Source organism: Suricata suricatta, chromosome 3 (assembly GCF_006229205.1).
Source record: "Suricata suricatta isolate VVHF042 chromosome 3, meerkat_22Aug2017_6uvM2_HiC, whole genome shotgun sequence".
Classification (NCBI taxonomy): Eukaryota; Metazoa; Chordata; class Mammalia; order Carnivora; family Herpestidae; genus Suricata; species Suricata suricatta.
The window spans coordinates 131,976,275-131,997,215 of NC_043702.1; the positions used below are offsets into that span (position 1 = coordinate 131,976,275).

The 20,941-nt window shown below is 43.0% G+C and overlaps 2 protein-coding genes across 2 annotated transcripts in view; one reads left to right on the forward strand and one right to left on the reverse strand.

Moving 5' to 3' along the window:
- Positions 1-164, reverse strand: part of TSEN15 (tRNA splicing endonuclease subunit 15) — a 37,220-nt gene extending 37,056 nt beyond the window's left edge. The window contains exon 1 of the mRNA XM_029933359.1: positions 34-164. Within this exon, the coding sequence (XP_029789219.1) occupies positions 34-164 (131 nt within the window). The remainder of the gene's footprint in view (positions 1-33) is intronic.
- A 579-nt stretch (positions 165-743) lies between these two features.
- COLGALT2 (collagen beta(1-O)galactosyltransferase 2) overlaps positions 744-20,941 on the forward strand; it is a 98,664-nt gene continuing 78,466 nt past the window's right edge. Inside the window, exon 1 of the mRNA XM_029935217.1 lies at positions 744-817. The gene's annotated coding sequence lies outside the window, so the exon portion shown is untranslated. The remainder of the gene's footprint in view (positions 818-20,941) is intronic.

Below are 20,941 nucleotides of genomic sequence, written 5' to 3' on the forward strand. Positions count from 1 at the left end.
CGCGCGGCTGGGGTGTCAGTGGGGACTACCGACCGGCCCTGGGCCGCGGGGCTGTGGATCGCGGTGGCCTCGTCCCTTTTCCGGTCAAGGACTTGGGGCAACCCCGCAAGAGGGCTAGCTGCGCCCCCTTCCACCTCGCGAGGCTGCCTTTTTCCCAGCTTCATCTCTCTGGCGCTGGACAGAGAGAATAGGGATGCCCGTCGCCGCCTAGTCCTCCAGACGCGACCTGAAGCGTAACTGCGGCCGGGAAGGGGGCTCCGGAATGGCTGGGAGGCGAACGGTGCGCAGCCCTGGCTTCCTGGTGCCGGGCTCCTGCCTTTGCCTCGGAGGCAAAAATAGTGGCTCCAGGGGATGGTGCGGTGGGGGCTGGGGGGAGAAGGGATACGGACTCAGAGTTTGAGGTTACGTGGGGCCCTCCGGGTCTTCCCTGCAGCGCCACCACGGTGGGCCCTGTCGCCTCCGCCTGCTCCGGGCTGACCGCGCCTGTGCGTCCTCCTGGGGCTCGTTCCTCGCCGCTGATGCAGACCGTTCGGGACACCCTGGGGCACGGTGTCCTGGGGACAGAGCTGCCCCGGGGAAGGCAGACGGCCAAGTTTTGTTGCCCCAGGCTAGAGCCCCACGCCAGATACTGTGTTTGTTTTGGGGGAGGGCCAGGGCATCGTGCGGGTGGCTGCGCGCACCAACTTTTAGGACTCGGTCTAGTCCCGCACCTTTTAGAGACGCAGGTACGGGAGGGCGAGAAGTTGGGGGCCAGGGGAGCCGCCGAAAGGCCTGTGGAGGAGGAGCTGGACACCGGCCAGGAGAGAGAGGCAGCCAGGTACGTGGCCAGGGGGACTCTGAGGAAGACCGGGCCCACGTCACTCCAGAGCACTTTCTCTCCTGCGGTGATAAAGGGAGTTGTCCTTAGACGGGACGCAGCCTTAAAGCTGTGGTTGGGCAGAAAGAGAGGAGGAAGGATAAAGCAGTAGCTGGAATTGGCAGCCTGGCGGTACCTGGGGGGAGAGGTGCAGAGGTGAGAAAGCAAACATGACACAGAGCGCAGCACTGTGCTATACACTGCTTTACTATATACCCCGTTATACGTGACTGTGGCCACGGACAAGGGCACGTTATGTGGAAAGTGAGAACAGTGGTGCAGCCAGGTTTTCAACCAGAAAGAAGGCTTTTTTTTTTTTTTAACCACTTCAATACCAAAGAAAATTTCACAAGTGTTAGTTCTCAGACACTTTCTTCAAGAGAGAGGTTTTAGAAGACCGTCTTGGTCTTTATGCATTTGTTTGGTTTAAAGAACATTACCATAGTTACTCTAGGAAGTTAGTGAAGGGCGAAGCAGGTACGAGGCACAGGCTTTGCTTGATGTACACACGTTTCCTCTTCTATCAGAGGGTGAACTTTTTAAAAGAGACACTAGTGCGGTGTCAGGATGGCCGAGCGTGCTAAGGCGCCAGACTTAAAAGAGACACTAGGATCTGTGTTTTACAACAGAGCAACTGTGACCTAGATCATTTCAATAACTCAAAGTCATAGACTTAGTGCATGGTGACACTGGAATTGGAATTCAGGTTTGTTCTTAAAGTCCAGCCAAAAAGATAGTGGTGGGAACATGGTACAAACTACATTTATATACATCTATAGGCTACGAATGAGGAGACAAGTTGTCTGGCACGCTTGATATGTGGCTTTGGGCCAGTTGCTTGGGATCCATAGACATCATGTTTCCTCATCAGTAAAAGGAAGGAACTGGAATGAATGACTTCAAACGTTCTTTCCAGCTTTTCAATTCCGTGGCGTTTGTGATATGATTAGAATCAAGCAGCCATGATTGTGCATCCGAAGGCCTCTGGATGTTCTGGATTCTGTGGACGTTGATGTTCTTTTCAGATGGCTAGTACTGCATTTCTGCACAAACTTCTGGGATCTATTTTCCCTTACCCTTGTTAACAGTCCATGTAACTGTACTTTGTCCCTTATGGCCAGGGTTGGAAAGTTAGGGGAAAAAATCCAAGGCTTGAATAGGTTTTGGGCAACCACTGTATTAGCCACTAACGACTCTTCTTTGAGTTCTGGTATAGAAACCTTATATCATTTATTAGGTAATAACAACCAAAATGGCAGTTTAAAAATAGTCCTACAGCTCTCAAAGTACTTTCATTAACTATGTCATCTCATTTGATCCTTGGTACCATTCTGTAAAGAAACACAATTATTTCTATTTCATAAAAGAAGACAGTATATCTAAAGTAACTGACTTAAAATTACGTTTATTTATTAATTTCACAACTCCTTAATAAGAGCTCACAATGATTCTAAACACTTTACGTTCACTACCAGGCATGTACTATGATTATACCCTTTTACAGATGAGACAACTGAGGCACAGAGAAGTTGTGCAAGCACACGCTTAAAATGACCATCTTTTGTGAGATCAAGGCACTGTGCCAGGCTCCAGCTGAAAAGAGTTGAGTAAGATATGGCTTCTCACAGACAAATATGGCTCTTTTTACTGGGCAGCGTAAGATGATCTGAATGGCATTTATAGGGTTTAGGGGAGTGACAAAGGACTTCTAAATCAGATTGAGGCAGTTATGTGGTCATGAAAACCTTCCTGAGGAGAGTTGACACTTACTTGGAACCCAATTTTGAAAGACAATAGGAATCCACTAAAACCTGGGAGGTAAGGAGGGTTCTAGAAAGAGGGGACAGCATAAGAGGGAAAAAAAAAAAAAGACACTGAAACATTTACCAGTTTCTCATCAGGGGCGACAAAGCAGGTGGCAGGCTTACTGATTGCAAATCTCCCGACTCACTGCGCCATACCACTGGAGCTGCTAACTTTGAGATGGGCACTAGGGGAGTATTTGGCTGTGAAGGGGATGGGACATTACCCTCCAGGAGGAAGCCGTAACTCGGGTTCGGATGCTACAGCCTGGAGGAGCTCCTGCCATTACTTACTTCTAGTCTCTCAATTTCAAGCTCTGCTCAACAGTCTGAGATGCCCATGGGGCTGGCATCCAGTCTGCGAAGCCAGCATACACTGCTGTCAGAAATGGCCAATGCCAAAAATGCCGTTCACTACCCGGAACTTAACACAGCAGAACCAGGTGGGATACAGAATCTGGGCTGCCAGCTTCCATTTAATCTTAGATCATGAGCCCTGTGCACACTCACCCTTCTCATCGACCTGCTCATCTCTCACACCAGAGGAGCATCTGACTTCTTTCCTGTAGGTGTGGCAGGTGTCGATCACTTGAGCACATTCAGACTTCCCGATGCTGCAGTGTTTTTCTGACCGGAAGTTCTGGACTATATTCGCAGTCAGTACCAGAAAATTGCCCTGAAAACATTTGCTGTCAGACAGTGAGTGGCGTTATCTCAGTTAGCATTAAGTTTATCTGGATGAGGTTGAATTAAGGAAAGTTTATGTTTTAGAGATACTTGGTATCAGGCAAAAGAAAAACCTGTCCCATTTACCTGTCTGACCTCAAAACCCCACCAAGCGAATTATTTTTCTTCAAATATTGTAACCGTGCTAAGGAACCAAGAAGTTCCTTGTGTTCCAATTAAAACCTGCACTGAGTTCTTGGGGATCACTGCTGTGTTGAGATGCGGGAACTGTGTGGCATACGGCACATGGCATGGCACTGAGGAGGGCGCTCCTCACTGGAGCCATGAACAGTGGCCTTAGCAACAGAGGGAAGGCTGACTTCATCCCTCTTCTCAAACCTATGATTAAGAGGAGGCCAAGTACCATGATAATAATGAACACTGGAGCAGGGCACAACGAAAGAACATTTGGCCCAAAAGATACATGAAGTTTGTCTTTTGGAGAGCCAACTGTTGCCTGTGGGGAGCCAGCGGGGATTGGGTCTGTGCAGTCATAAGGCAGTAGCTGCCATGTAATTACAGAACGATTTGGGCGTTTCGTTTGGTAGGGTTTCGAACAGTAGTATACTAAGTACATTAGGAACTGACGACGTATGGCTTTCTGAATAAAGAGATGGGTTTCTGTTGACGTCAACAAAAACACTGATGAGCTTCTGCTTGTTCTGGGCTGCTGATCCTGACATTTTGCAATCTACTTTATTGGTGCAGTGTTTGGGAAATTATCTTGGATTATTCTCCACTTCTTGATGCTCAACCAGTAGCATTTTAGTGAATGTTTAACTAAATACACTAATATATGTGTATTTATAAAATGTTCCAAACTACTATTTAAAAAATATTGCTTATTTTTGAGGGAGAGAGAGAGAGAGACAGAGAGACAGAGAGAGAGAGAGAGAGAGAGAGAGAGAGCAAGCATTGGCGGGGCAGAGAGAGAGGGAGACACAGAATCTGAAGCAGGCTCCAGACTCTGAACTGTCAGCCCAGAGCCCTACATGGAGCTCGAACTCATGGATTGTGAGATCATGACCTGAGCTGAAGCCACCCAGGCATCCCCCAAACTACTATTGATGGTTTTCAGCACCAGCAAGGAGACCAGTGTCACATTTTATCATCACAGTCTTGATATGAAATGTTTATGTTATCCCTGTGGATATGTGTTTTAGTTTCTGGGTGAAAAAGTAGATGATATGTTTGTCCCCCTTCTCTTCATTAGTCTGTTTTTGTCACCATTCCACCTTCTTTTTCTTATTTTTTCCCAGCCTGGTGGTTTTGTAGTACCAAAGAGGGAATATTAAAGCTTATAGTCAGACATGCTAGGGTTCAAATCTCCTGTATGATTGTGGACACATCAGCAAAATTCTAACTGAGCCTTGCTTTCTCATCTGGAAATAACTAATATTAATACCTACCTCCAATAGTTATTTTAACAAGCAAATGAAATAATGTATTGACAATGTCTTTTATGTAGATGATAATAAATGGACAATATTTGCTATTTCCAGGGCTCCCAGGTGGCTTAATCAGTTAAACATCCTACTTTAGCTCAAGTCATGATCTCACAGCTCATGGGTTCAAGCCCCACTTTGGGCTCTATGCTGACAGCTCAGAGCCTGGAGCCTGGTTCAGATTCTGTGTCTCCCTCTCTCTCTCTGCCCCTCCCCCACTCACTCTGTCTGTCTCTCTCTCAAAAATAAAAATAAAACATTAAGAAAATTTATTTTAAATAGTTGCCTTTTCCTATCCATCTTTTCCTTTTGGTCCCATTTCCTTTGCCTTTCTCTTTCTGAATGAAGATTTTTAAAACAATACATTCACAAGGAACTCTATCTTCTTTCTAAGAAAAAAAGCATTAGCATAAGGAGAGCTAACATTTATCTATTAATGAAAACCAAACGCTTGGATAGGATAACTAATTTACTCCTGACAGCAACCCTAGGCAAAAGGTGCTGTTAGTCTCCTCACTTTATGCAGAAGGTAACTGAGGCACAGAGAATTTAAATAACTTGCCTGAGTCACAAGGCTAGGGCATGGTGGAGTCAGGATGTGACCCAGGCAGCTAATGTCCCAGACCGAATACAAATGGTCTGTTTAGGATCAAGAAAGGACCAATTAGTTCTAGTTTTCGCTTCTGTCAGTTGACCCAACTTAGGAAGAGAAGAGTGCCAGTGTTTCTTCCAAACAAGAATGGCCCCTTCTGCTTGAATGACACAAGGGACTCAGTGGTTCCCTTCCGCTGTCTTGATAATTTCGTCACTTAGCTTAGGCACTTTCTAGTTACTGAACTAGGCTTTATGTTGGTGGATTTCATAGGAGCAGAATGAGACTAAATATGTGGATTGTACGTAAATATGCAGATCACTTGCTATGATCACAGCTGCATCGCAACAGAAAAAAATCTATCAAGTGTTGTTAGTGGCAAGTGACTAAGGCAACACTATTCACATGCCCAGTAGCTGCAGGATTTGGGTTCATACTGGTAAAACAGAGTATCAGTTTTTCAGCCTTTCCAATTAGTGGTCTTAGATTTGGTTAACCATTCAACTCAACCTTCTTCCAAATGGTTGGAGGAAACTATCAATCATCTCTCCACCCTCCAGTTTCAAAACATGTTTGGGCTGCAGAACTATGTGTTTCCTTTGAGTAAAAACTGAAATGACTAATAAAAGGACCCGTAAATTCTCCTGGTTCTATTTTATAAATTGATGTCCAGGGATGGGGGAAACCAACATGCAGGGCAATTAAAGGATTTTCCCCTTGTATATTATACAGTGAATAAGTATTGGGATGAGGTAACAGATTTCTCGATTTTAAGCCCTGTGTGGCTGTTTTAACATTGATTATTTCATATCAAATATCAGCCATGGTTTAGAGGCACGTGCTAGTTATTCTAAGCAGGGTTAGCTTTTACGGATTTGTCTTCAGCAACTTTCTCCAGGTGATTCTCCTGCTGAGCTTCTTTGTGGCTCCACGTACATAAGCAGACTTCATGTGGCCCTCTCCTTTGAGGGTCTCTGGTGGTTGTAAGAAGGAACAATGGAAGCTTTGTAACCAAGAAGGCTGCTGGTTGCGCCTCGGTCCTTTTTCCAACACTTAATCGTACACATGGGTCCTATCACTGTGTGGCAGTGTCTTCAAGTCTTCAGCAGAATATAGTAGTACCATTATAAGGCCTACATAGGGACAATGGTAGGACTATTGTAAGGCTTGTTTCTGAACATTTCTTTAAATAATATAACAATACAGGATACAGTGGGGTCAATATGTGACAGGAAAATTGGCTTTCCTGTAGTATGATTGCTCGTCCTGCTCCCCAGTTACCATATTACAAAAAGGCTTCACCATATGTGTTTATTTTTTTGATGAATTTTTTAAATGTTTTATTTATTTTTGATACAAAGAGAGACAGAGCATGAGAGGGGGAGGAGCAGAGAGAGAGGGAGACACAGAATCAGAAGCAGGCTTCAGGCTCTGAGCTGTCAGCACAGAGTCTGACACAGGGCTTGAACCCACGAACGTGGGGTCATGACCTCAGTTGAAATTGGGCACTCAACCGACTGAGCCACCCAGGCACCCTGCACCCTATGTATTTAAATCAGAGCTACTATTCATCAGCAATGACAAAATGTGTCTCTTGTATATGTCGTGACATCTTTATTCTCAAAGGAGTGACTTGTTCATGTAATTGCTCTTCTACTGGGAGCACATCAAAAATTACAGATCTAAAAAATTCTGAAATTCTTTAGGGTCCTTGTGGATTTATTTAATAGTAATTTAATTATTTTAAGAACTTTCTCTCCTGATTTTTTTCTCTTTTCTATTGAAAGAGTAATAGACTCCTATAATAAAGATTCAAACAGTATAAATGGAAACATGATAAAAAGTAAATCTCCCTTCTACTCTGTACCACCTGCCAAGGGCAATAACATTAACAGTTCCTTGTACATTCTTCTAGAAACTTTCTGTGCATATACATATATTCTTTTAATATTAACCCAGATATGAGTGTTTTACATATCCTGTTCTGCATGTGATGATTTAAAATCTATTTAATCCCAGCTTTTTAAATGAAGTATAATATATATCCCAAAAGTGCTGGTATCATAAATGTTTAACTGGATAACTTCACCAACTGAACAAGCCTGCATAACTCGCACCTGCCTGGCCAAGCCTGCATTTGTACATGGCAGTGATTGCTGGGGCTCCTGGACTTTGTCCAGAAGTCACATTCCTATCAGGCCCATTCTGTGTGTGATTACAGCCCCTGCTCTGCCCCCACTTGCTGTCTGCTCTTCAACACGGCTTGCCTGGCCCCTGTAGGCATTTGGGTGGTAACTCTTGCTCAGATGCTTCAGAAGTCCCAGGTCTCAAGCTTTCTAGAAGGAGCAGGCTTGGCAAGCTGCCAGGGAATGACCTCGTGGTAAAAAAATCAAGATCATATTACCTTCCCCTCAGGTCTCCATTCCTCTGGTAGAAAAGCTGTGTGTGAATGTTCATAAAGGTAAAAAAGAATACCATTATAGGTAATCATTGAAAAGCCACACAGAATATAAATAGAGCGGCTGTAATTAATTCACTGGCGCATGCTGCCGTTCAGTTCCATGAAAATGCAGCGTTTGTGGTTGGTGGCATTAGCCAAGTCTCTTGCATGAATTAAACCTTAGATCTGTCTGGAGGGCATTTCTTTTCCTCTCTAGGAGCACTGTACAGTAATCTTTTCAGACTTAGACTTCCAATAATAACTTCATGACATCCCGCCAGGACTGAACTTACGACTTTGTAACATGTCTCATTTAATTGAGGCCACAATTGTTATTATTTTAGTTGTTTGGCACACTCATCAAGCTGAGGACTGTCCCTGATTTGTTGGTTTACCTAAGGAGATTTCTTCCTCTGCAAACATAATGGAAAATAACCCTTCCCACCCTCCAGCATTCCTGATTAAAGTCCCAAGACCCCTTAGAAGATGTGCATATAACCCTTTCCACACCCAGCATTTCTGAATAATGTCCCAAGACCCCTTAGAAGATTCGCATTTCAGAAAAACAAATAGTAACATTAATGGTCCTGGGCTGCACATGCCCTAAGAAAATGGCAGGAGGCTGAGTATGGGGCTAGGTCTGCTCTTAAAGCATTCTCATGAGTACTTGGTTTAAGTGATAAATTGTCTGCATTGGAAGAATTCTTGAACTTGTAGGTTGAATTACTTAAATGTCTATTGAAGGATGTGTCAGATTGGAGAGAGGAGATTCCTTAAAACGGAACGTTTGCCAGTTTGGCTGTTGCTGTGGTCTGAGAGTTTGTACCCCTCACTGTCCCCCAACCTGACTCAAAATTCATGTGTTGAAATCCTAACCCCCAAAGATGATGGCATTAGGAAGTGGGGCCTTTGGGAGGTGCTTACGTCATGAGGGTGGAACTAGGTGGGATTAGAAGAAGGGCCTCCAGAGAGATTGCTCACCCCTTCCACTGTGTGAGGACACGGCACGAACACGGCATTCTGGAAGAGTGTCTTAGCCAGAACCTGACTATGGTGGTATTCTGACCTTGGACTTCTAGCTCCCAGAGTTAAAAAAAAGAAAACCAAAAAACAAACCTGTGTTTGTAAGCCACCCACTCTGTGGTATGTTCTTACAGCAGCCTATGTCTGTTAGGACAGATAAAGACAGCAGTCAAACCCATGAAAACCATGAAGGTAGCTAGAAGTGCCACCATTTTGGACAGTAGGGAAGTAGAACCCTTTCTTTTCAGTCCCCGTTCTTTATTTTGGAGGCTGGGAAGGCAGTGGGTTAGGGCAAGCTTCCTCTTCTCGTAGGACTAGAGATGATTCTGAGAAAAGGGAATGTAATGGATGTACATTGATTGGCATTTTCCAGAGAAAAGGCATGGTAAGTGAGAAATTGCTGCTTTTTGGGGTCTTCAGAAAGGCAAAATTTTCTGGAGACTAAGAGTGGAACTTAAATTCCTGGGATATCTGTGAGAAATGTGGTTGTGGACATTTGGTGCTCTGGCATTTCCAGCACGGAGTCCCTTGCTGGACCGCTGGACTGCTTTTTAGTTTCTTGGTTTCCAGCCAGCCCCATAAGCTATCCAAGCTCCACACACCACAGTGATTATGGCTGAGACCCGCCAAGATAGTGGAAAGTTACTGCCAAGTGGAATCAGGATTTTTTCATGTCATCACCGCACCATTGAACAGTAAGCCTAATGCAGCCCCCAGACTACCGCAGTCCCCCTTCTGGAAGCATGGGGGTGCAGGATAAGAGAGCATTCAGCCCAGACCATGCCTGGGGTTTCAGGTGGATTTTATGGAGTTGGCATGGAAGGCTTGGAACACCTAGCATACTAAAATATTGTAGAAAATTACAAAAATCACGAATCTTTCTGCCTTTCCTTAATCTTGCTAGATTTTAAGATGAACTAGGCACATTGACTTCTACCCTAGAAAATTCTCCTTATTGAGACAAACTATGAATTTATAAAGTAGACTAAATATTATGTACATCCTTTTATTTATTTAGTTATCACAAATCATCTCCATGGATAAATCCAAGTAATCATATTGAGATTAGTAGGTGAGGTGCCCTAAAAATGAACTCTCCCCTCATTAGTCAGGTTCATTGGCCACGAGAAGACATGGCCCTCATTACTGTTCTGCCAACCTTTTGGCTTAAGGCTGCTGGATTTCAACTGGTGGTTCCTAAATACTAGTTCAGGGGCCACAACACCTAGGACATTTATTAGTTACGTGGATTTCTGGGCTTCCTTTTGAGACACATTCAATCAGATGGCCTGTGGGAGTGGCCTGGGAATCTGTATCTTAAACATGTATCTGAGTGATTTGGGTATACCTGTGGGTTTGGGAACTATAAGAGCTGAGCTCCCTGAAGGCCTGGGAGGAGTGAGGGACCATCATGAAAGGACTGAAGGCTGTGTATCCATCTAAGGTACAGGCGATAGGATTTTCAGAATTTGGAAAGGTGGTATATTGTGTAATCTTCTAAACTCAAGATCCAGATGCTTAAGCAATCAAGGAGGCTAAAGGGGTTTCTTATTAAGAGAAGTAGGAAGGTACAGGATTACCAAGGAGAGGCTTTGCCGGGCACGTATCATTTGTGTTTTTTATTGAGTCAACCATATGTGTTCTCCCTCCTTCCAATGGTGGCTCTTTTTTAGACAAGTTTTGTTTTGTTTTGTTTTTTTAAAGCAGTGCCCCAAGCTGCCCACTATATGAAGTGGCTTGCCCCGGGCCTCAGTATAAAATGACACCTCTTCAAGCCCTTCTCTTTGTTCAGTCTATTTCACATCCTGAGCTCATCAAGCATTTAGTTTCATAGAAGAAAAGACATCTATTGATGAACATCTCTCAATAGAGTGGAGGGAAACCAAATCAGTGCATTTTCTTTAAATAAAAAGGAGTCATTTGAACCACTTCAGTCCTCGTATTCCCTAAGCATGGTTCCTTTGTTCTAATTTTCTTACCTTTGGTTTTCTCTTTGGCTTGTCATGAAGACCGCCTCCCCTCACTTGTGAAAAACACAGTCTGTTAAACTGCTTCCAGTAGTTGGCAGTTCAGCTTTCATTAGGTGATATGATAAAGTCCTTAAGCCTGGGATCTTCATTACATATGAAATCAAAATGCAAATTTTGGGAATTCACACTGTTCTAGTCTGCTGTATGAAGGGTTGTTGGGAGTCAGTTGCTACTTTACAAAGGTGTGTTCTATCGTGGTGTAGTAGCGTGGTTAGGGCTACACTGACAGGCAGCCTCCTCTGGGAAGATCACAGCTCTGTTGCTACGTCTCCTGCTTTTCACCTCCTAGTTTTACTGTGTTCTTTGGCTGACAGGTCTATCAAACATTCCACAGTGAAAGTTCTCGAATTATGCATCCATTTTCTTTTTTATGCCTTTTTCTTCTCAGGGATGTGAGCTGATCTGTAGCTGCTCTAGTGCCTCCCACCAAAATGGTAATAGTCACCTGGGGAGGAAGGGCAGGCCTGGTGTGCCTGGACGTGTTCAGGACACCGGCCTCTAGCCAAGGGCAGCCTCGTCCGTCTTCCCCTCAGTGCGCAAATATCATTATTTTGTTATTTATGTTGTCTTTTGAAAGGGCTGCGAGCATTGCATATGTTGTGCCATTTTGTAAAAGCCGTTTAATCTCTCTGGGCCTCAGTTTCCTCTCCTGCAACAAAAAAGGTATGTGCTAGGGTTGTGGTTTTCAAAGATGACTCATTTGATGAGGTTTTAAAAGACACTGATGCCTGGGCCCCGCCCCCAGCCCATTTAGGTCTGAATTTCTGGGGCAAGTGACAGATTTTTAAAACTTCCCAACGGGTGGCAATGTGCTGCCAGGCTTGAGAACCTTTGGTGAGATGAATCATAACTCTGGATGATTGGTGTTTTCTGGACCATCTGCCCAAACTTAGTTCCTTTTGGAGTGGCCAAAAACAAAATCTAAGTTTTTTCAGAAGTTCACGGTATTTCTGTTTTTTAAAAAAGGTTATTTTTATTCTGAGAGAGAGAGAGAGAGAGAGAGAGATAGAGAGCACTAGCAGGGAAAGGGCAGAGAGAGGGAGAGAAGGAATCTCAAGCAGGCTCCTGCTGTAGGGATCAAACTCACAAACCATGAGATCATGAACCAAGCTGAGATGAAGAGTCAGACGCTTAACCAACTGAGCCACCAAGGCACCCTAGGAGCTCATTGTATTTCACCCCATTGTATACTGTGACCAAAGGTGTTCACTAAGAGCATTGTCTTCTGCAAAGGACACGTGCTACCAGACGCCTGAACAGCCAAGGGACAGGGCCCCAGGAGTGCCCAGCTTTGCAGGGGCGCGTGCTGGAACTTCTCACGAAGGGACTGTGTGCACCAGGTGCAGAAGCAGCGGCCGCCCAGTGCTCCCTTCCTCTGGCGCACAGATGCTGCCCCTTTGGCTAAGGGAGCTGCATATATCAAGGCTTCTGAGCACATCTTGCCAAGCTCCAGTTGCTCAGGACTCCTTCCTGCAGTATGTATTTTGGTGTGCTGCCCAGCCTTGCTTTTAGGTGTTCTATTTCATACTGGGGCAGAGCTTCTAATCATCTCTGGTATTGGATTTCTGATGTTATTTTTAATGGCTTTGGATTTTAGCGTCTTTTGTTTCTAGATTTGCATAAACAGTGCTGCCTTTGTCCTGTGGTCTTGACTCTGCTTCAAAGCCTTGTCTGGGCATCAAAGACACACAGGATCCTCATTGCTTAGGCATTGCCTTGCACCAGTGCCAGCAGGTGACCAAAGGTCACAGCCCCACTTCTGGGCCAGTTTTCCATCTCCAAAGAAGATTAGATTCTGCCAAGTCCCCTCTGATAATGATGCTGAATCTTAATAGCTTTTCGTAAGGCCTATGCAAACGCTGGTGAACTGAAGAAGTGCAGGGATTTGTCTGAAAAGGAAAGGACAGTAACTCGCTCCTATTGACTGAACTCCCCCTCCCCGTAAAGCTGAGTGTTAAGGGTCCCTCTGGGAAGCATGGAAGCCCCAGGCCCACTGGTCTGTCCTTGTCGATGTCGCTTGGTAAAGGCCGAACCCTCATTTCCCCAAGCCTCTTGTCAAAATAAAGGCAGTAATTGGACTCTCAGTTATCCGTGATGGGATTATCTGGAGTTTGGATATACAGAGGGCGGTTTCTGATAACAGGTCAGTTTGGTACAATAATGCAGCCGGCCCTGGAGCTCTCTCTGAGCTGCCTATGAGTTGTGTGTTTAGACAACAGAGAGTAATTTTTATCTCAGCTCAGAAAAGAAGTTGGAAGGTATTCTGCCACATTCCACACAGGGCATTCCAGTTCCCATTTCATCTGGCCTCTTAGCTGTTTGCTCTTCTGTCTTGTGTGCCATGCTCTTCCATGTCTTCAGATTTTCTCGAATTCTTTGCCTTGCCCTGGTCATCTATATGATGAGTGCTAGATAAGCTGATCTTTAAAACCTTTTCTAACCACAACATGCTAAGTATTTGTAGTTTACCACCAACACCATGTGACATGAAGCAGCTTATTCTCTTGCTGTGTTATTTGATATGACATTTGGGTCTTAATTTCTTTATTTGCACTTATATTTTACTTCTTTAGCAGTCTTGATGTATCTGTGTCTCATATCCTTGGGAACAGACTCATGGTTCATAGCTAACATGAAATTAAAGGTCAACCTGGCTGGGCAATGGTATGCAAGAAGTGGTCAAACATTATTCTGGATGTTTCCAAGAGGCTGTTTTTCGATGAAATTTACATTTAAATCAATGGACTATGAGTAAAAGTTGCCTTTCAGTTGCCTTCCGTAATGTGGATGGGCCTCATCCAATCAGTCGAAGGTTTGAATAGAATAAAAGACTGACCACCTCTACCAAGAAGGAATTATGCTATTAAACTGACTTTGGACTTAAAATGCAACATTGGCTCCTCCCTGAATCTCCAGCCTGCTGGCCCCACACCTTGCCAGTCTCCACAACTGCCAGGAATTTGAGCCAGTTCCTTAAAATCTCTCGCTCATATATGTAACTAATATGACCCCTGATTTGAAAGAAAATACCATCTGTTTATGAACAACAGCAGCAAAATAAGGGCTGTGATGGGAAGAAAAGGAACCCTGAAAATTATGTGCAAAGAGATCATTCCCAAAGTGAACACTGGGGAAATCATTGCTGGCGATGGTTGGGGTGGGGTATTTGCAGCCTGAGTGTCTATATTGCAGGTGTTTCATTAAATTTGCCTTTTCTCGAGCAGAATAAGGAAGGGCAAGTCTTCCCTAGAAGGTCTCCTGTTTTTGGAAAAGGAGAAAAGGTGACCTCTGCCATCGTGATGGGAAACAATATATGTTTATTTTTTGCAAAAGCTTCTGGCCAGCCTACAGGCTTATGCGTTTTGCTCAGTTTAACATATGAGAAAAGTAGCTTGCATGCACAGTGTGGACACTGGGAGAACCTGGCTGTTGGAGGTCAAGTTTCACCAGGCTACTGGATTATTGCACTGAAGTGATAGCTCTTCCCCAGGGAGAGGCTTTGCCTCACAGTGGTGTCATTATATAGTAGAGATGCTGAAGATTGGGCTGCAGTGATGTCTTCCGAGGCCAGGAACATGAGTGTTTGTGAAAGGTCCTTGTAACATGAAGCTGGGCGGCGCCTTGTCCTTCCCTGATGCTACTGGATTCGTCTCCTGATTTTGAATTTATATAAAATCAAGATAAATCGGAAGGCAATACCTTTTTTTTTCCCCAAAGAGTGTTCCATGGATGATTCTTTGACTTAACATTCTTGGGGCTCAGTCTCTCAAAACAAACTTTTTCTTTTCTGAGCTATAACCAGCAAATTAAAAAAGCAAAACCTTTTATTGGATCAGAATTATCTTAAGAAAGCGCTGCTTTTTGGCTGCCTCTCTCAGCTCTCTGATTTTGGCTACTCAGTTGATTCCGTCGAGCTGTCAGCTCTCTGCCTCTGTCCCCTACAGTCTAGCCCCAGCTGTTTTGAGCCTCTGAATTAAATATGTTTCTCCTAGGATGTCTTAGTAACCCTGGAACTCAGGCAAGGTAGCCTAAAATTCCCTAATAAGCTTTTATTGTGTTATAACTGTAAATGTGATTTCAAGGAACAGAGGGTCAAACAATTCTGCCGTGAAGTAAAGTGGATTTTGAAGCTTTTCCTCTCTCTCTTCTATGTAGTAAGGCCTCTGATATTTGGTGTTGCTTCCCCTAATCTGTATATCAGCTGTCAAGTTTTAGAAAATAAATTGCACTGACATTCTGTAGCTTTGAGCTAGAAAGCAAATAGTTTCCCTGAAGGGAATACTTAATCTTTTGGATGTCAAAGGAGCAGAAGATAAACAAACCATAGTCTGTGTTTTACCTTCCAGAACAATTTCTCTGGAGTAGATTTTTGGGGGTTCTCATTCTAATTAACCCGCACTGCTTTTACTTTTACTTACTACTCTTACTAATGTTGCGGATTTTGTTCTGGTTTCTCTTTTCCAATTCTTTCCTTTGTTTTTCCAAAGAGGCATTTTTCTAGGTAGGTTTTCCTCAACCTATTGATGGATTGCCCTGTTTATTTATGGGTAGAATTGGCAATACTAGAGACTCATGTATCTTATCTGAAGTAATTAGGAGAAGCTGCTTTTCTTATCACTTTGTAAAAAATGATTAGGACTTTAAAAAATTCAGACAGGTTAATTCTTATTTTTAGCAACTTTAAAAAGTTATTTGCCTTATTTGGCCTTTGATCCCTGAAAAGACCAAGGTTACACATGGCTACAGTCTGTAGTTAATTTCATCCTGGGTGGTAAAATAATACACTGTGGTTTGCAGGCCCCTGAACAATCACTGTTAACAAGTGAGGTCATTTTTGGTAGAAGAATTGCATATGTCATTGTCTCAAAAGAGACATGGGCTGCAGATCCTGTCTGGGGACCTGCTTCCAAACACTTGTTTGGACTCTTCCCAGCTTAGTTTGAACTTGACCTTAATCTCACCTTTACGTTTCCAAGAACTTGAGTGCTACACGTCCACACCTAGATAGTAAAACAAAACCCAGTTACTTGTTGTTCAATGAAAAGATGAGAGGGAGAGCAGTTGTTATTTTATGATTGTTTTCGTTTAATTCTGTCACTAAGAAGAAGTTCATACTTTTAAAAGGCTCTATAGAAAAGTAGAAAACTGTGATTATAGCTTTTAAATATTGAAGTCATAAGTAAAAAGTATGAGCTGCATGGCTGTTTTCTTGCCTTACCATAAAGGCCTGCTGTTTTAATAGTAAACTGTATCCAGCAGTGTGGTACCCAAGCTCCTTGATGGCCCCAAATGATTCTTGCCTGCTGGTTGTTGAACCCTTCAGTAATCGTCTCTCACCCTGAACCATGTGACCAAAAGTACAGGTGACAGTTGAGGGTGTGTGACTTTCAAGGTCCGATCATAAAAGGCATTGCATTTTCTGCCATGGTCTCATGGATGGCTTGCTGTAGGGACTGTTCCCCAGGCCATGAGGACATTGACAGAGTCCCAAAGAGAAGCCCACGTAAAGAGGAACAAAGGCCAACCAACAGTCAGCACCACCTTGCTGCCATATGAGTGATCTACCTAGGAAGTGGATCTTCCAGCCCAGTGAGACTTTCAGATGACATCTAAGCAGGAGCTCATGAGAGACTCCAAGTGTGAATGTCATAAACTCCTGACGTGCACAATCTGAGAATACAATGAAGGTCGTTGTGTAAGGTGCTGGGTGTGCAGACATAGACACTGCTCCCATGGAGCTTGTGCTGTCCTGTGGGACAGTGATGATAAACAAGTAAACAAACAAGCTGATTTCAAAAGATACACGTTAAGGAGAAAACAAAACAAGGTAATGGAGTATATATGAAGAGTTTGAGAGGAGACTGCTTCATATGTAAGGTGGTGAGAAGGGCTTTTCAAGAAGGTGATATTGGAGGCAATGTCTGAATGATGGGGTGCTACCTTGTCACGTTGGTGGAGAGGGAGGAACAGAGGAGAGAAGGGGAGCCAGTCAGGTTTCGAAGCAAAGATATCACTTCTTGGAAGAAAGCAAAGAAAGCCAGTTTAGTTAATTACTCTATTTTGGACATATTTCAGTTTTGCCTTCTTCTTCTTTTTCTTTTTTTAATGTTTATTTGTTTTTGAGAGATAGAGAATCCCAAGCAGACTCTGTACTGTCTGTGCAGAGCCTGGTATGGGGCTCAGTCTCAAGAATCATCAGATGATGACCTCAGCTGAAATCAAGAGTCAGACGCCCAACCAACTGAGCCCCCCAGGCACCCCTCAGTTTTGCCTTCTGACTGGCATTCCATTCTTCTTTGAACTTCTTCTTGGGGGAAATATGGTCAGTTTTCATTATCGTCAACAAAAGTCTAATATGCTTTTATTTTAATTCTTATTAATCCGGTTAGCTATATAGTTGAAGTCCCACTAGTTAGTGGAAATAAGTATTATTTGTGCTATTAGCCTTTGAGTTTTGTCAGAGGTTGGCAAATTTGAATGTCAGCAAATTCCTTACTTTAGCATCCTCTGCGTCCTGATTTCACAGTGGAATGTTTTCAAAAGACTTTTTTTGCTCTATTGTCATCCATGGGAATGACATCCAGTAGCAAGATTCAAAGGACCAGTATTCATAAAATATTAAAGCGCTTTACTTGAAAATAATGAAATAAAACTAAACATCCAATTCCAATAATAAATGAGGACATTCTACACAGTCATCCAAAGAGTCTGAAAAGCAAGTGAGTGTTGGACATCATCAGATCTGCGTTCATCTCTTAACAGCACAGGCTAGGCACGTAGAAAGGATCTGCTAACATTATATCAGAGGGTTTTGAATGAATTATTTGTTGTACTTTATTTGTTTTTCTTTCTTTTTTTTTTTTTTGGTTAGGTAGGAAGCAAAAATTTGCAAAAATATACATCAGTGTTTCAGACCTTTCTCTGCATCTTCCCACAGAAATGATCTGAACACACTTTTGATGTCCCTGGTCCCTTGGTTGACATCGTAGCACATCTCGATTAAAAAGAACATTTCTCAGATTGGCTCTGGGCTGAGCAATTTGTTCTGGGTTCGCTTTCGTTCATGCTTAATTTCTAAGTGTCAACTCTGGGATATTAAGCCCTTAACAACTCTTCTGTCAGTTTCAATCATTTGGAGGCTTTGAGTTCTTTATCTCTTAAGACAGGAATGAGACTACCAAACATAAAGAATGTGAATTAAAAACAATCTGGTTTGGCTGAATATTTATTTTCTTTTTCATCTCCTCTTTTGTCAATTAATGTAACTGAGAACTTTGTCAGTTCTCAGGCCCAAGAACAAAGGGGACTGATTACTGATTGAAAAAGAAAAAGCCAGCAAACTAATATTCAGGTTATGTTTCCTGCATAAACCCATTAGTTCTATCCTGGGGGAAAGTCTCAGTGAGTAATTATTTCAGACCAGTGAGCTCATAGCTGTCTGCTTGGCAAAGCTCAGCTCTGGTTTCTTCATGAAAAATAAGATAACTGCCAGGATTTTTCTGTCTCATTCCTGCGCCCTCACAAATGCTGCTTTTCACCCCCTTACGATGTAGATTCTTTAGGTCGATGACATTTTCTGACTGCCTATAGTGCAACTGAGAAATGAGTTGATATTGAGAAGTCACACGTCAGAGTAGAGAGAAAAGACTCATGTATTTTCGAAGGGAGAGTTATATTCACAGGGACCAGGAGAAAGGATTCTAGCTCTTGCAATTTAAGTGTCCACATTCAAGCTGTTCCAAAATCTAATCTCGAATAAAATAATAATTATAATCAATTTTGCTTTACGCAGATGTATGCTTCCACAATGATCTCTATTTATTTTTTAAAAGCTTCCCCTACTCCCCTACTTTTGGCATTTTTTTTACTGCCTGCTACTGGCAGAAAATATTTCTTCCTTCTCAATTTATTCTGATCCCTGCTGTCTGGAGCATCTTCCAGAATACTAATTTATGACTGAAAGATCACATATTTATTTTTGTAAAGGCCTCTGTATCAAATTTGGCTCTAAAATATCTTGTACCCTCTCACTTAAATATTTTTGTGTGCAGTAATTAAATATCTGCATTAACAAGGTGCAGCAAAGAATGTGTGTAGTCTGGGAAAGGTTTGTGCTGTTCCTTGATTTTATTAGCAATAAAAGGATTCCTATGAGTGAAATTATTGTTAAGATTTGTTCTCCATTTTGTTTACTTTGCTTCTGAAGATGTTTTAAAACCTGATTTCTGGGAATGGAAACTTTATATGCTTCCTGGGGAAGGAAATATAACACACCATTTATAATAATTAACACTGGAAAAGGTGTATCCTTCTTCCCTATAACACAATAGCGGGACAGATCACCCAGCTCCCAGTTCAGATATAGTGAAGTAGGAAGAAAGGGTGCTCAGTTTGTAGGAGCTCAATCTCTTAAAATATCATTTTCTTAAGTTTTTTTATTTTTAAGTAATCTCTACACCCAACATAGGGCTCGAACTCACAACCCCAAGACCAAGAGTCACATACTCCATGAATGAGCCACCCAGGCACCTCTCAAAACATAATTTTAAAAAATGGTTTCATTGTTTCCAAATACACTTGGTAGTTTAGGATAGTACTATTTGCTGTCCTTGGAGAGTCATAAAAAAAAAGTGTTTGATGTTTATTTATTATTGAGAGAGAGAGATAGAGAGAGAGCAGGAGAGGGGCAGAGAGAGAGGGAGACACAGAATCTGAGGCAGGCTCCAGGCTCCGAGGTGTCAGCACAGAGCCTGACGCGGGGCTTGAATTTGCGGAGGTCATGACCTGAGCCGAAGTCGGACACGTAACCAACTGAGCCACCCAGGCGCCCCGAAAGTCATTGTTATATGACAATTGTGTTCTTAATGTCTTTATTGTTGGTATATGAATTATTTCTCTAAACAGTTTATTACATTATGTAGTGCTCTGCAATATAATACCCTTCACTTAATAATGAGGGCTAATATTTATGGACACTTACTGTTACCAAGTATTACCATAACACTTTTCATGAATAAATCCATTCACGACTCACAATAACCACATCAGATACATATTATTATTAGTTGCCTCAGTTGACAAAGGGAAAACTCAAGTCCAGACAAATGAAGATTCCTCATATGATGAGTAACAGAGCAGTGACCTGACCCAGGCCGAGATGCAGGTTGACTGCAAAGCTAATGAAGCTTGAACCTCAGGCTGCCGGCAAGGGGGCCCATTGCAATGTATTCACCTCTGGTTTGGTAAAATGCACAAAAGGAAAATATCGTATCAGCAATTGGCTGAGTCCACTTAGCCAGTTTTCCCTCCAGCACACTTCCCCTTATTTTGGGTAGTTTGGAGTGGCCATGGGTGCTCCCGGGATCTGCTTACAGGAAAGCTGACTTGGGGATACCTTTAGTGTGGGGTTAGTGCGATAGCACGGGTCATAGTCACGTCCACTTCCAATCAGCAGACATGAACATTTTTTATGTTTATTAATTTATTTTGAGAAAGAGAGTATGAACAGGGGAGAGTTAGAGAAAGAGGGAGAGAGAGAGAATCCCATGCAGGTTCCACACTGTCAGCACAGAGCCTGATGTGGGGTTTGAATTCACAAACAATGAGATCATGACCTGAACCAAAATCCAGAGTTGGGGCCTTAACTGACTGAGCCACCCAGGTGCCCCCAGACTTGAGCATTTTTAAATGAATGATTCAGTTCTCATTAACTGCTGGTCAAGACTAAACTTGTCTTCTATCAGAAACATATGTGATAATGTGGTGAATACAATTGAATATAATTGTAAACCTATCAGACACTTCTTTTTTCTTTTTCCCATGAAATAGAATTTATCAGAATTGCTGTGTGTAAGGAGCATAGACCCAGGGCAGCGTGTCTGAGGACACACATGGGTTCTCAGGGCACCAAACTCACATTGCGTCCTGGCGGATCGAATGGATCTCAGCCTGACAAAGGTTGGTGGTCCCAGTTGAAACAGCATACAAAACTGTCACTGATGCAGTTCAGTGGCTTGCAAGTTTTCTA